The sequence below is a fragment of the Oryzias latipes genome, chromosome 7 (genome assembly GCF_053564925.1).
Source record: "Oryzias latipes strain Hd-rR chromosome 7, Olatipes_Hd-rR_3.1".
In the NCBI taxonomy this organism is placed as follows: domain Eukaryota; kingdom Metazoa; phylum Chordata; class Actinopteri; order Beloniformes; family Adrianichthyidae; genus Oryzias; species Oryzias latipes.
In genome coordinates this window covers 5,145,888-5,162,500 of record NC_136243.1, presented here as the reverse complement: position 1 = coordinate 5,162,500, position 16,613 = coordinate 5,145,888, and the positions used below count along the sequence as shown (strand labels likewise).

At 44.7% G+C, this 16,613-nt stretch overlaps 1 protein-coding gene across 1 annotated transcript in view; it reads left to right on the top strand.

Annotated features, from left to right (window-relative positions):
* LOC101167434 (zinc finger protein PLAGL2) overlaps positions 1 to 13,232 on the top strand; it is a 16,631-nt gene extending 3,399 nt beyond the window's left edge. The window contains exon 2 of the mRNA XM_023957028.2: positions 8,016 to 13,232. Within this exon, the coding sequence (XP_023812796.1) occupies positions 8,409 to 9,614 (1,206 nt within the window). The 5' untranslated portion in view covers positions 8,016 to 8,408 and the 3' untranslated portion in view covers positions 9,615 to 13,232. The remainder of the gene's footprint in view (positions 1 to 8,015) is intronic.
* Positions 13,233 to 16,613: the final 3,381 nt, after the last annotated feature.

The window sequence follows — 16,613 nt, the reverse complement described above, 5'->3', positions numbered from 1 at the left end:
ATGAAATATTATTTTATTTTTATTTATTATGTGTGTTTGTGTGTGTTTTGCTGCCGGACACCTGAATTTCTGCCTTTGGAGATTAATAAAGCTTCTATCTATCCATTTTCGGTATTTTTTAGGTACAAAAAAACCTAAAAAATACCGGGGGGGGGGCTCGCGTCTGCAATAGACATATGTTGACATGCTAACTGTCTGTCACCTAATAGCGTCTCGGAGGAAACTCACGGCTAACGTTAGTAAGGCGACCTTGGGGTTAGCCCCGCCTATAGCTACTCTCTCTTAGAGACTGTTAGAGGGCGTGTGGAGAATGGGACAAGGACAGTCAACTGCTAGTTAATTAGCAGCTCGGTTCTCATTTCCCCGCTACGAGTGACACAGCAGCTGGGTTGTTAAAACTAGGGCTGCAGCTATCGATTCTTTTTGTAATCGATTAATCTAGCACTTAATCGATCGATTAATCGGATAAAACGATTTGTGTGTGTTTTTGAAGGACCAAAACAAATAATGCATAACAAAAATGATGTGGCTGTAAAATGAACAAGCATTTGATTTTAAAGATCCGCTCTGATGCAAATGTTACTTTTGGTGTTTTTAAGTTGGTCTTGAGAAGTGGCGGAGCTAGAACATTTTGTATGGGGGGGGACAGAAGACTTTGAAAGGGTGGCACAACACCAAAGGCCATTAAAAATAAAAGAATCAGAAAAACATATTTGATCATTATCATTGTTTATATTTCGTGTAAAAATAATGCTTTTGTTATTTTTGCAATGCTTAGAGAAGCCTCGCGGTCCGCCGAAAGGCGACCTACCGCCTGTCCCAGCCCCTGCCTCTCGGCGCCCCCTCGATGCTCTTAGCTGAGTGTCCCGCGGGGTCCGAAGCGTTTACTTTGAAAAGTGTTCAAAGCAGGCCCGGTCGCCTGAATACCGCAGCTAGGGGCTCTCGCCGCCCGCCGAGGCGGCCCGCGCTGGTCGCCGCGGAGGGGGCGCGGAGCAGTTGACGCCGCCCCTCGCTCGCTGCTGGCGGCACGCGCGCGTTCCGCGCCTAAGGCGTCGGGGTTCCAGCGGTCGCGCAGATGTCTTCTTTTCAGATGCTGAATCATGGAAGATGTGCTGTTGTGGTATGCCAGCTCTATTTTGCAGTAGAGACTCTGCACCTTGTTCTCTTGTTCTCTCTGTGTAATGATCCCACACTTTAGACAATTTCTGCCGTTTATTTATAGATCTATTCTCCGCCATCGCGCCAACTAAATTCAAAAAGTCCGTGTGACACAATCAAATCCCTGCGCCGCGCGTATAGTGCGCGTCTTAGGAATTTAACGAGGCTTCAAGGCAGAGATTTTGCCTCAAGGAATTTTTGTAATCAAGTAACTCGAGTAACTCGAGGAATCGTTTCAGCCCTAGTTAAAACGCATGTGCGGGAAAAAAACGTACCGAAACGGTACAGAAGTGAACAGAAGCGAAACTGCCGTACCAAAACGGTTCGCTTCAACTACGAATATGAAAGATCATCCTGTTCAAGACACTTTGATCTGAGTGACTGTACCATGATTTAGCCGCAACTTTAGCTGATCACTCTCTTTTTGGAAAAGTCCAACCCCTTAAACTGTCTCCACCAATCATTTTTGAAAACTTTATCAATACGTCATCAGTCTAACCAATCAGATTTGGTTAGCGTCCTCACTTCCTGGTGTTGAGTTAACTCAGAAAGTTTCTCAGTTTCATCAAAAATAAAGGTCATGTTTAGCGGTGTAGCGTGTCGCAGGATCCCATGTCAGACCAATAGACATATATTATCACTGGACAAAGCGAGGTGTCACGTCACCCATAGAAATTGCCTAACCTCCGGCTCTCGCGAAATCGGGACAAATCTGTCACCATTGCTTTCTGATATGTGTGCTGCCATTTTGAAACCATTCGATGGTGACTGGTCGGAGTCGTCGGAGTCTGGTTTTTAGGGGAACTACTGTCACCAATCAGGAGTGAATTTGTTTAAGTACACACACCTTCCACTAAAAGGGGGCTCGGGAGAAGCTGTCAATCAGACGTTTAAGGTGGGACTAGCAGGCACCACATGCTATTACTGAGGAATTTGATTGGTTAGTTTATAACTTGAATAACTTGTTATAGAGAAAAAAATCTTTGAAAAATTAGGATTAGACAGATGTTCTTAAGAATAAGGTATCAGATCCAGAATGGTTCTTCTGACCAATAGAATGACTGAGTACCAGCTGTTTATTTCTCTATAGAAGTCTTTGGGGTTTTGGCTTCTTGGAGCCAGCAGGTACTTCCTGTTTGGATCTTGAGAGGGGGAGGGGTTTAGCTGTCCATCGACTCTACAGTCTATGGTCAAACTGTGGAAAAAGTGCATTAAGTAATAAAACTAAAGATATGAGTTTGTCTGGCTCCAATGCTGCAGTTTGTTCACTACATCTCCCACGATTCATCTCCTCACTCACTCACTACTGCCTCACTACTGCCCTACTGTTCTCTGCCGTGAAGCAAGACAAACGCTAACCTGGAACAGTCCGTTCTAAAAGTTCTTCTTGATGAAAGAGGTAAACAGTTTAGTTCTCATTTAAGGTCTGTGTTGGAGCACAAAGGAACCATTACCAGCCAGAGGTTGGGGCTGGGCGATAAATCGATTTTTTTTTTTTTTTTTTTTTTCCATTAATTTTAATTTATTGTGTTTGACGATTTATTTTTGGGGGGGGGGGGGGGGGGTAAATATGGCAGTTTTTAATGAGATTAAGACAGATCTAGAGGGTAAACCCGTTGGACTTATAGAACAACAGGTTTAATAAAAAGTGTTGATCTGGAGACAGACAACGCTGTCATGCTATGCTAACCAGTTGTTCAACGTGTCGCCAGTTTGCCACCACAAACTAGGTCAAAGTCGGATGATATTTTCACGGAGCGGATAAATACAACAAACTTAATTCATGTGACATTTTCTAAATACAGTAACAGGCATGAATTGGCTGTGAATGAAACTTTATCAGCAGGATCTACCACCACAGAGCTGGGGTTGAGCTGAAAGAAGCCCCCAATTATGAGAGCGCAATACTTTACTGTCAATATTATCATGGCAAGAGTCCATAACATGTTTTAGGCGTTTTTTTGTTATGATTTCATATAAAATGAAACACTTGGAGGCAGAATTCGGAAAAAAGTGCATTTTCTGTCAATCCACAGTCCACAGAAAGTCTGTCATTGTTTTGTCATCAGGTGTGAATGAGTTTACATTTAGATAACATTAAAGATGTGTTTATACATTAATAATTTACTTTAAAAAAAAGTTAAGAAAATAAATTTAATTTTCTTCAGATGGTTCAGATTTGAAGTGACTGACTGACACCCCTCTTTAAAGTGGGTACAGGGGGGCTGTGCTATAGAAAAGAAACAACTCATTTGTGATTAAACACTTCATAGACAATGTGAAGATGCCAAAACCAGAGAACAAAGAATTCAAAGTTGTTTTTATCTGACATTTTTGTTAGGTTGTGATTTTCTCTCTCTTTGCATCAAATTTAATATCTTTTTTATTTATTAATAATTTTTTTTAAATAACTGCTACCGTTTTTTTTTTTTAATATATTGTAATAATTTGTCCAGAAAAAAATGTCCCTGGCCGGTAGATCTGTTCATCTACTGGCCTTCTTGGCTGGTGAAGGAAAAAAGAAATGTTGACTAGTGGGGGTTGCGCTGCACGCGCTCCCCCCTCTTTCTTACACACCCGTACGGTTTCAGCACGTACACATCTTCATTCTACAACACATGTTTCAATGTGGGCACATGTGGCTTATAGACAGGTGCGGCTTATATGTACAAAATGGTTTATCCTTTAAAAATGTAATGGGTGTGGCTTATAATCAGGTGCGCTCTTCTTCTTCCTCTTTCGGCTTTTCCCATCAGCGGAAAAGCAAAACAACCTCTCTTTCGAGGAAGAGTCGCATTGTTAGCTTGGCGCCGGATGCCCTTCCTGACGCAACCCTCTCAATTTATCCGGGCTCGGGACCGGCACAAAAGCAGAGAAGGGAATAGGGAGCAGCCCGGATTCGAACCCAGGTTTCACGGACGGAAGGCGACACAAACCAGCACGAGCTAATCTGGCTCCCAATCAGGCGCGTTCGTCCTTGGCCCGCGTCTCGGTGCCTGGTACCTGGTGGCTCCCTTGGCTGCCGCCTGGTACAGCCAAGCGCGCCTGTGGCCTGGGAGCCCAGACATCGGGTTCGCCTATGCCTCTCCCTCTAGGGGGTTCCCCTCTGTGCCTGGTTGGGTGGGTGGGCGGTCCCCCCCACTTGGGCTGCGTGGGTTCTGTCGCCGGGGGTGCCCCTGGCTTGGGGGTCTCTCCCCCCCTCCCCTGGTCTGGCTGGTCTGGCTGGGGAGGATCTGGTTCCCCTTATGAACACACGGTTCACTTTGGCGGCGTGCGTGTAGTCTGCTTCATCCCTCCTCCTAACCCACAGTGTATTGATGGACAGGTGTCTTCCGCTCATCTTAGTGTCAGAATTTCACTTATGGATGTAATATTTGTCTTTCTTCCAGCAAAATTTTTTCACAGCTTAAAATAATAACTTATCCAAATTAGGGCTTGTATTCGCCACTTTCTCCACCTCTCTCCCTTTTATCCCCCCCCCCCCCCCCCCCCCCACACACACACACACACATTCTTCCCTTCTCCCTCCCCAACAACAAGCATTGCGCTTGTTGCTGGACTTATGCAGGCAATCTCCCCCCTGAGGCTGCCGGAGCAGTCATGGCTCCATTAAATAAAATAAAGCATAAATTACCCGCATCATTGAATAAGCCGCAGGGTCGAAAGTTGGTGACCAAAGTAGCGGCTTATAGTCCGGAAATTACGGTAACCGATCGCCGCTAACTTCATTGAGATGTGTGTGTTAGCCATGGGGGCGGAGCTGACTGCGCAGATTCTTCCTGGAAGGGGCTGTTCCTCACTGGTCTACATCACAATGGGAGAGCCTTCTCATTTTACACTTAAAAGCTCAAAAAGTTGTGTTTTCACGAAATAGGTCTGTCGTATCTCTTAAAAACATTTCAAACGAATAAATAGTTAACATTGATATGAGGTAGTCATGAATACTCATCATGTTAATGCTACTGCAAAGGTTTTGAGAAAAAAAATCATTGTTTTGGAGTTTTTAAAATTTCTAATTGAGACATGAGGCACTTTACTTTACTGTGTGAAAACAAGGAGGGAGAAGACAATTTACAAAATATGAACATGAAAACTTTTTGCTTTAGAACAAATTAAAACGCAACATATTCATTTAATATAATTTGCAAGACAAAAATAAAATGATAAATACTAACTTGTTTTGTATTAGCATTCACTTAAAAGTCAAAACTTGAACAACAAGCCTGCTTTTTGTTCCATCTGAGACGGCGTGCACTGTCCGCATCTACTTTGGAAAAATACAGCCACGGTGCGTGCATGCCGTGCCCGCTCTGCTGCCATGCCACCGCGCCGGTGCAGTTCAACCATACCGTTAAGGCTGAATCGCAACGATTGATGACGTGGCACCAGCACCAAACAGCACTGGCTTCGTTACTGCATCCTTACTCATCCCTCGTTCAATAGGTCTAAGATACTGAAACTACAGCCACCAAGCTTTCTCACATGACGTTTTATCATCTTATCCTCCCACTACAGCAACAACTGAGGGAAAAATCCCTTTGTTTAATTTATAGGCTTTTTTATGCAAATACGATCGTATTTGATCATAAATAGGGTTGTGCCGATGGACGATATCATCGTCCATCGTGATGGGTGAGTGACATCCCGATGGAGAGACACCATCATGATGCCACGCCCCCGCCACGTTGCGAGTCGACACCATAAGCCGCGGTTACATGTACAAAATATCTTGATGGGATCAATGGTCGGATTAGAGTCCAACCGTGTACATGGGCCCAGAAATTTTTTTTCAGAATATAAAAACGTTCACTAAGGTCACACTTTCAGTCGGAATAAATCATTCGCACATGCGCAGTAGGGTTTGAAAACCGGAAGGGGGGGAAAATTCCGCCGAGCGGCTTTTTTTTTCAAACTTTATTGAATGAACTTTATTGAATGAATTCAATACAAAACGATGTTAAACAGCGCCGAGCGGCTATATACATTGACATGTCAGCTCGGTAATATACGAGACGATCTTCTAAACGTGCTTTTAATAATGTTACGGTTATTATGAAACACCTGTTCGCTCATCATTTGAATTTTAATCCGTGTGGTCAATGCTTTTTCTGGACGGAGCCGGAAAGAAGCCAGGATTAGCAGTATGCTAACACGGGCTAACAACATTAGCTTTGGGTGGCGCTGCACGTAAACATGTGGGAATAACATCAGCCTTTATTTAGTCGGGACAACACAAATCCACGTCATTGTTTGACTGTTTTCTAAGGACTGAGCGACATTTCTGCTTTGAAGCTCAAACCCCTGTGTGTGCTGACGATCCGAGCTGTGCTCACACACACACTTTTAGACCCGGTTCTGAGTTCGGTAGCTCGTAGCCTCGTACCCCTAGAGGTGTGGGACGGATCGCAGTCTTAAATCTCCCACACATACCGCTCATGTAACAAAGCACCCCCCCTCCCTTCCCATCAAACACAAAGCTGGAAGTCCGCGCTCCGCCAGTCCACTTCACTAGTTAAGTGCGGGAGCGGACTACTTCTTTTCTATTTTGTTACTTTTTTTGTTAAAGTCACTTCCCTCAGTTTATACTGGATCATCGCGGATTAGTCATTAGTTGGGAAATAAAATAAAAAAAGTAAAATAACGAATAGCAGTTGTATAAGAACGAAAAATGTAAACCCCCCCCGACGATGTCATCGTCCATCCCGATGGTTGACAGCAAACATCGTCAACGGCCAATTTAGGGGACATCGCCCAACCCTAATCATAAATGTCCAATAACTCTAAAGATACTGAAGTTACAGGCACCAAACATCTAGTAATGAATAATCATTACCTTACTGTCCTACTGCAACAACTATTAGGGGAAAAATCTGTTTAAAAAGGTTAAATATGATCATATTTACATTCAAAAAGTTCCTAGAAATACAACAACAGGTTTTTCCCCCAAAATCTTTGTTGTAGTAGGACAGTAAGAGGATGATTATGACTGAAAGTTTGGCTGGACCTCTTCTAAAGCCGTGTCCTCAGGGAGCCTTATTTTGAAAAGTGGGCCTTTTGCAAAAATAACTAATCCTCTCCCACTGCCAAGCTGCAGTGCAGAGAAGACTCTATTTACAGAGGGGTGGAGTTTAGTAACATGCATGGGGACACTGTGGCCACATGGAGGCTGGTGTGTTATTATTACATCATACAACATGGAGGTGTTACCCAGGTTAGACCGCTGGCCGGACCAGAAATATGCTCCTGACCAACTATGTGGATTTAGTTACTGATTCTGTTTTTCCAACCTTATACCAAGCCGCTAATAGCACTACTGGTAAGCTTGGAGGCTGGCAGGGAGCAAGAGAACTGACCTAAGACCAAGGTCCAGGCTTAAGAGAAGAGGTCATAAGGAGAAGGTCACAGAAGTGGCTCTAGTTAGTGCTAAAAAGTTGACTTTGTTTGTGAATGTTGTTTGTTACTTTTGAACTCATTGTTTTTTTTTTGTATTTCACATTCGGAAGGACTGTGGTTTGGTTTAAGAAATGGTTGTTCTGAAATGTGACAATTTCTGTGTCGGTAGATCTGGGAATCAGAGAAATTGGTCCTAATATTTCAAAAGCAATGCTGAAAAAGAAGTTGTACATTGAACTTGAAGAAAAGAGTACGGCTACGGTGGCCGTTTTGGTTCAGTTGCCCTCCTTCTGTCACAAATAGATGGCCCCGCCCCCGGTCACAAAAGGCTGGCCCCACCTCCTTAACTAAATGATGGCTCCGCCCCATCACACATTGCTGGCTTTGCTTTAAATTCAGAGGCAGTATTAAGGAAGTTGTCGTTTTTACACACTGACGTTGTCTTCTTTGCTCTTTTTGTGCAGGTCTGTGAAGATGGTGTCTTTTGGCTGTGACCTGGTTCCTGGACATTTAAAGAAACTCCCGACCAACGGATCCGTTCTGTGGAGCAAACATAGAACCAGGCCAATTCTCTTGAGTTTCTTGTCCCTTCAGCTCCTCTGGGCCAATTGCAGTTGATTGCTCAGAATCTGCTCAATGCTGCCTGGAAGTAGTAAGACTAGGGAAACCTCGGACCGTTGCTTCCAGGATACCATCTATCTGTCCAGGATCCAAAACATTTGGTAGCCTTCTTAAAATGACAGAAGTTTTGCGTTCTCACGCTCTTTTCTGCCCATGAATGTTGGCCACATGTGCTTGGGCTGTTGCCAGGAGTTGCTGTGCAGCTACATATCAGTCTTCTTTATAGCTGCTAGGCCATGTTCCATCAGCAGAACCCTTTGAAGGGTCAGCTGGATAACAGCCTTTCAACCGACAAAGAGTTTTTTTACTGCCACAGCTGTGGAAAGCAGTACAACACACAGATAGGTTACAGACGCCACCTGGTGGCCTTTCACAGTACCTCAGCTGGCAAGCCCTGCCCGGAGGACTTCCCTGACCTTCTAGAAAATGTGAACCATCTCGGTGACATGCCTCCCACACCAGAAGGCAGCATCAACACGCCTGTGAGGGAGAGGAAGTACTCCTGTGAGCGATGTGAGCGACGCTTTTACACTCGGAAGGATGTGCGACGTCACGCCGTGGTTCACACCGGACGGCGGGACTTCCTGTGTCCACGCTGCACTCAGCGCTTTGGTCGCAGAGACCACCTGACCCGCCACCTTAAAAAAAGCCACGCTCAGGAGTCGAGCTTGATGTCTCAGTGTGCCTCAGACCCGCCTTTGACTCCTGCCAAAGAGGAGTCCGGCCTGCTGCCCCCTGATGGGGGGGCCGTCTCTAAGGACTCCTTGGAGGTTTTTCCTAGGGACATCTGCTCGCCCTACCCTTTGGTCAGTCCTGTCCCCGGGATGGGCCACACACACATGCAGGGTTCCTTGTCTGCTGGTATGGGGGTGGGGCCCTCTCAGGTGCAGCACCAACTGCAGCCCCCTTCAGCTCCACAGCAGCAGTCCCTGAACAACATTTCCAGATACCAGCATGGATTTACCACTTATCCTCGCTCCGACATGGACAGTTTCCTACTGGACCTTCAGAGTGCCCCCCCACCTCAAATGAATGCTGTCAACTCCTCTACCTCCACCTCCCCTCAGAGGGAGACTGTGGTTGGTGTAACTGCAGGTGGCGACACCCATCTGATGCCTTGCAGCCCCAACATCTCCACAGCTGAGCTGTCCTGCAGCAACATGGAACTAGGGCCTCTGCTGGGCTTCCTGCCCTTCAGCCTGCCGCCTTACAGCCCTCACATGGGAATGGGGGGCTTGGTGATGAGCTACCCACCTGCTGCCACAACCTCCAGCTCCTCTTCATCTTCCTCCACTGTGCTGTCTGGCCAGGCTCCAGGAACGTTCTCCTTCTTCCAGCCCCCTCAGGCTCATGTACCCCAGGGCCCTGCAGTCCACAGCCACAGCCAGCTACCTCAGCCTTCCAGCTGCCTATCTCACTACTACCAGGCCTTCCAGCAGTGACCACAGCGACTCTTCAGCGGTGAACGTTGCTCAAGAGAAAGGCAGCAAAGGAGAAAGGCACCTCCGCTGGAAACGTGTAACCAGTCACCTCATTATTAATACCTCATTATTTAAAGTGGGTGGGATGTCTGTCATGGCTTAAAATGGGTCTTGAAACTGAGGCTCACTGTTTCATTTTTATTTGTGTACCATTTCCTGTATGACTAAAACACAACAGTTTAACTGAGTTCAAGTGATTGGCAATGTGCAGCGTGACGGTCCTGTGTGAAAAATGGATGAAGGGCTGAAATCCTGTTCAAATGTCAAAATATAACCCTGTTACTGTGTATTTAGCTTTGCTAATCTGTTTTATTTGCTTTTTAGTAAGTACAATTAAAGTCCAAGTAAAACAGAAATAAACTGGCTTCTAAAATGGTCCAAACTGAAGGATAGGGTTACTGTGGAACTGACGGAGCGGAGGCTTTAGTGGGAGTGTTGGGGGGGCAATAAGTCCGTCTAACTGATCAACTGGGGCAGATTTGATTCTTTGAGTCATTTGGGTGAAGAACAACTCTATAAATGGCTGATTTCAAGGTCTAAAGTGCCTGAAAATGTTTACTCTCAAAATAAAGAACTGAATAGTATTAACAAGAGTTCCATAATCCTAATTCAATTCTCTGAGGTCTGGTTGACTCTTGAATTTCACTCTAACAAGTTTAAATACAGAATATTCTATGACATATTTTATATTCCATATTGTTTTACTGATAATATTTTAAAGTCCTACACCAATCTTTTGGTCTAGTGTTCCCAGCTGTCTTTTCATTCTGATTATTCTGTTTTTGGATAAAATCATAAACCTGTGTCGTTTTCTAGGACATAGTTTCTGCAGAGCGGCAGGAGCTCTTTAGAAACTCCCCTCTGAGTTGTGGGCGGGACTGTTGGTGTGGAAGTAAGCCTCCGCTGATATCCTTTGTTGACATTCTCTGCTAGCTTACAGCCCCTCACACCTCCAACCTAACATTAGCAGTGCAACAAAAATAGTGATCAATATCAGATCCATCCAGTCGTACAGTTTAGATCCAGGTTCCAGCTCAGACGGGGAAAACAAAGACGATCATGGATCTATTTGTCTGCAGGTGGATGATCAGAATGGAGCAGAGCAGGAACACTTTGGCCCACAGAAAGTCTGTCACACAGAATCGATTGAACGGAGTCTTTGTTTACAAGCCGAACCTTCTTTCCTTGGTGGACCAGGTCTGCTTGATCCTCCGTGTAGTCCAAAGAAAGTGGACTATCCAATAAAACAAACCTGAAGGCCAATCAAGTGTCCCGGTTTTAATGTACCCTTAGCAGCCTCTATGAACCTGGCAGTTAAAAAAGGAGCCAACTGTCGGGAAACGAATCACACGGTCCCAATAATAGGGATCTTTGTTACAGGGCAATAATCTTTGTCTCATTAAAACTCTAAATTTGCTTTACTTGGACTTTTCCTGTACCCCTAACTATGTTTTATCTGTGAACTGTTTTTATTTTTTTAAATCCAGTTGTCTGTAATCTATTGTTAAACAATTAAAATGCACTTAGCTACTATTTCCTCCACTGAAGTGGCACAAGAACGCATGAAGCTTGTTTAGAGTTTGCTGGATAAAGGTGGAACGACAAATGTACTTAAACGTGTACACAAGCGGTAGTGGTGTTTTGGAGGCCAAAGGGAAAGGTTTTCAGCTGCACGTGAGTCCTATGAACGCAGAGTCTTCCTGTTGGTCTGGAGCAGGCCTCGGCAGGGAGGATTGCCTCCTAAACGACCCATCCTCGGTCGTTTGCTTCACGATGTCAAGGTCACTATTTAGATGTTTGAATCTAACCCACGTTTCAGCTTTTCTACTATTTGGTCTCAGTGAGATTTGTTGAAACCCCTTTCTTGAAGCCCCTCTTCTATTAGCCCCTTGTGCTATCTTGTGGGGTCATCTGGACCCCACAAGATAGTACAAGGGTTAGCAGAGGGAGACGCGGGGAACGGGACCGGTCGAGTGTTACAATAACGGACTCCTGCAAAGAGTTTCCTGATTGGCTAAAGCCCTAAACGTCTACGTTTAGTTTATTGAATCCCATTCAATTGTTTTTGTTACGATTTAATGTGGAGTTTTCCTCCGATTTATCGTCGTCACGTCTGTGTTCAGGTCACTACATCCCCCAAACTGCAGCCCTGCTAGTCAGCTGATAGGAAGCTTAGTATTTGTAAAGGTGCTGCTTCATCAGAAGTTGTTGTTTTCGGTGATGTTTCCAGCATAAAGAGCACTCGTGCTGTCTGTGTGATTACTTAAATGAACAAAACGGTCTACCTCTACTTCACATTGTTCTTTTGCATTCATTGTGTTGCTGAAGGGTGTAAATGCGTGTGCTGCTGCTGCTGCTGGTGGTATTACTGCAGTGATGCTGTTTAGTCTTTACAGAAGACCTTCTCTCAATATTTGCTTGTGATTTAGCCTTACTTATCTACTACCTCAAGAGACAGGGGGCTGTCCATCCTCTTGAAAAGCTGATTTTAGTTTTAGTTACAACTAACATGCTTCGTAGCTCCACATGTAACTATGTACCATAGGAAGGATGTGCTCAGAGTTCACTGCTGTGCCTCTGCCCACCAAGTCAGGAGCTTCATGGAAGCTTCTTAGTGAGTTAAAAAGTCTGTGTAATCTGCAAATTGTCATGAATAAAATGTTTGTTTTAAATGGCATAAACAAGAAGGGTTGCGTCCAAATTCCTTCACTACTCCATTACCCCAATAAGACTAGAACATGCAGGACTGTCCAGTGTCCTGAATTGGTGACTAACATGTCCCTATGGGTGTGAGTGTGCCCTGGGACGGACTGGCGAGCCGTCCAGGTTGCACCCCGCCTTCGCCCAACAGTAGCTGGGTTGGGCTCCGTGACCCCAAAAGGGCTCAAACAGGTTTAGGAAGAGTGTTGAATGGACGGTAGTATAACCCAAAATGTGATGCCCACATATGTGGACGCTACGTCTGAAGAGTTTAAATACAGTTTTTCAAATGCAATGCATTGTGGTCTATATTTGCCAAGCTAGTGAGCCGAATGTTTTTTTTGGCAGAGACTTGTCAGGGTGTTGGGTTTTGGCATTGGTTTTGGACACCCTGAAAAAAAATGACAAGGGCTCGATAAAGAGCGCCACGTAGTGAGCAGTGAAGGAATTCAGACACAGAAACGTCGACAGCTGCTACGTTCAGCCTTCCGGGTTTCAGTACCTGCTGTTGGACTGTTTTCATTTTTCACCACAATGCTTCTGCAAATTTGGATGAAACAAACTTAAATATTAGCAGTGTTGAAAGTCTGTTAGAGGTTTCAGGAAGCGTGTCTGCTCAGAGCTCACACGGCGACACAAAGCTCCAGATGCTGCACTGCTGCTCATCCCAGCTTTTCTTTATGAAATGACTCTTGAAGCTGCATTTCAGTTGATTCTGAGCCACTGGAACGGAGATTAGACTGTTTCCTTGGATGAACTTTGCTTTTGGGTTGTCACTTAACAAACAAAAAACTTTTAAGACACGTCTTGTTTTTTGTGTTTTTCTCCACCACTGAAGATGAAATGGTAACAAAATAAAAGGTTGGATTTTTTTCTGCATTCCTGTCTTTTATTTTATTTCAAATAGTCACGTTGCTGTTTGGTGAAAAGGTGTGAACCAAACTGAACATGGACAACAGAAAGAGAAGGACAGAATTTTCCCAGGACTTAAGAAACAAAATTATAGACAAACATTGTAAAGGTAAAGGCTATAAAACCATCTCTAAGCAGCTTGAAGTTCCTGTGACCACAGTTGGAACTGTATCCAAAGAGCCCAGAACAACCTCCAAAGACATTAAAGGTGAACTCCTAGATCAAGGTACATCAGTGTCAGATCACACCATTCGTCATTGTTTGAGCCAGAGTGGACTTCATGGGAGACGACCAAGGAGGACACCACTGTTGAAAGGAAATCATAAAAAAGCCAGACTGGAATTTGCAAAAATGCATGTTGACAAGCCACAAAGCTTCTGGGAACAGATGAGACAAAGCTGGAGTATTTTGGTAAGACACATCAGCTCTATGTTGGTAGACTCAAAAATGAAGCATCCAACCAAAAGAACACTGTCCCTACTGTGAAACATGAAGGAGGCTCAGTTCTGTTTTGGGGCTGCTTTGCTGCATCTGCCACAGGGTGTCTGGAAGTTGTGCAAAGTAAAATGAAATCTCAAGACTGTCAAGACATTCTGGATAGAAATGTGCTGCCTAGTGTCAGAAAGCTTGGTCTCTGTCTCAGGTCATGGGTCTTCCAACAGAACGACGATCCAAAACACACAGCCAAAAAAAAACAAGAAAGGCTCAGAGAAAAGCGTTGGACTATTCTGAAGTGGCCTTCTATGAGCCCAGATCTGAATCCCATTGAACATCAGTGGAAGGAGCTGAAACATTCCATTTGGAGAAGACACCTGTCAAACCTGAGACAACTGGAGCAGTTTGCTCATGAGGAGGGGGCCAAAATACCTGTGGACAGGTGCAGGAGGCTCATTGACAAATACAGAAACCGTTTCATTGCAGTGATTGCCTCAAAAGGTTGTGCAACAAAATATTAAGTTATGGGTACCATCATTTTTGTCCAGCCCCATTTCATTAGTTTGTTTTTTTAAATAATTCTGTTAATCAACAACTCAAAAGTAATGGCTGATTATTTAATTTTCAATAAATTTTAATTTATTGTTACTTTTGAATGTTTCAAGTCATTTCAGTGAGCATTGTGGACTTTCTTTCTTTAACTGAGGGGTACCAACAATTTTTCCACCACTGTATATCACGTATGTATCACGAAAGACAGCCCCACACATGAATGGTCTAAGGATGCTTTACTGTAGGCATTGACACAGGATTGATGGTAGCGCTCACCTTTTTATCTCCAGACAGCCCTTTTTCCAGATTTAAGAGCAGTCTTAGTTACCCCAATATCCTCACCTATGAAGCCACTTTTATGCAATTTCATGATGGCTGCACGCGTTTCTTTGCAGGTCACCATGGTTACCAATGGAAGAGCAATGATGTCAAGCTTCACCTTCCTTTTAACATGTCAAGTCTGCAATTCTTACCCAATCAGCCTGACCTAATGACCTCCAGCCTTGTGCTTGTCAACATTCTCACCTGACTTAAGACGATGAAATGATCTCAGCCGGTCCTTTAATGACAGCCATGAAATGCAGTGGATAGTTTTTTTGGGATTAAGTTAATTTTCATGGCAAAGCAGGACTATGCAATCCATCTGTTCACTCTTCATAACATTCGGGAATGAATGCAAATTTCTATTATAAACACTTAAGCAGCAACTTTTCCAATTACCAATATTTATGTCATTCTCCAAACTTTGGGCCACGACTGTACTCTCTCTGTCCTCCTGGCTTACAGCCCCTCACAACCACTGTGTGAATGCTCCAGTTTTTTCCTCCTTTATCCACAGAGGTCCGTGTTAAGGAGGAATGAAAAGACTTGTTAGCAGCTTTGGTCAGCCAATCAGGTGTGGAGACGTGAGTGATGAGATCAGCAGGTTTGAGTGTGAGGTTCAGGAGCTGCCGACAGGCAAGGAAAGGGAGACGACTCATTCATGAGGGAAACTGACAAACAGCAGCAGCTCCAACCTCCCATCTACAGCAGGGACGTCTCTCTCCAGGAGGCAAAGACAGAGAGTCCACCACTGTTTAGGGAAACACTTCAGCGTGAGATTCCACAAACTGCTGCTGAAGAAAAACGTCTAGTTTAATTGGATTTGTTTCCTAGCTTTATTGGATCAGAATTTCTGGACAAACACATCGGAATTGTCTTTGTTCGGTGTCCTTCAGTTCTGCGGCTGCTAACAATGAGGGTGTGTGAAGGATGGGCAACGGCCCCCCTCTTTATGCTCCGGGGGGCGGGGCCTCAGAACTTTTCTAGGCTAATGACGCAGTTTCATGCTGTTAAGCACAGACATACGATGTCCAAACGTTATTGGTGTGTTTTCATTCACAGCTTTGCTGCGTCTCACTGCTCAACGTACAGAAAGAAAGAAAAGCTGATTTTCTATCTAAAGGCCTGTTCACACCGGGACGAATTTCGCCGGCGATTTTCGCCGACGTTTAACGCCTCGTGACTAAACAAAGGGCCCCAATGAGAGTGTGCACACCGACGCGAAAAAACGCCAGGCGTTAAAGCGTCAAAAAAAAAAAACGCCTCGGGTTCGTTTTTTTTTTTTGACGCGTCGCGTCGAAATCTACTCGACCAATGAGAACGGCGCTTTTGCTCACGTGTCTGGAGCTTCTGAAGTTACAGTAAAACACAACTTGGGGGCGCTCAAACACAAAACTGCCTTGCTGAGCACACATACCAGCGAAGAAGATAGACGCCAAGTAGCGTCTACACAGCCGCGAAGCAATAATGACGGACATTCTAAAACATCCCCGAACCAAGCACCAGTTGGAGCTACTGGTGCTTGAAATATTCATGTTTTCTTTGTTTGATTCTGACAAGCGTGTAAATACTTGCTCTCTTCTTCTGAGTGAAAAGCGACTTTAAGAAGCGTAAAGTTGCGCAGCGCCACCTTGTGTACAGGAGTATTTCTGTTTTACATTAAGCGCCATCTAATGTCAGGGAATGAAATTGCATGTTCACTCCACTCATCGTCAGCGAAAATCGCCTGGGTGTGAACACAAAAAACGTGGCGAAAAACGCTGGGGAATAACGCCTGGCGAATATTCGTCCCGGTGTGTACGGGCCTTAAGCGTGGATGTTTGTGGGAAGGATTTCTGTGTGCATTTCTTTACCTGCTTTCAGTGCGCAGACCTTCATGAATGAATCTCCTGACGACCATTGGTGCTCACCTGTGGCAGGAGTTCATGCTCTCACTGGCCTTCTGGCTTCCAAGACAACTTCCTGCAGCTGACCTGACAGCCTCAAAGCTCCATTTCCAGCCGCTGATCATCCTGAAGCTTAGTGTTTTCACCAGTACCA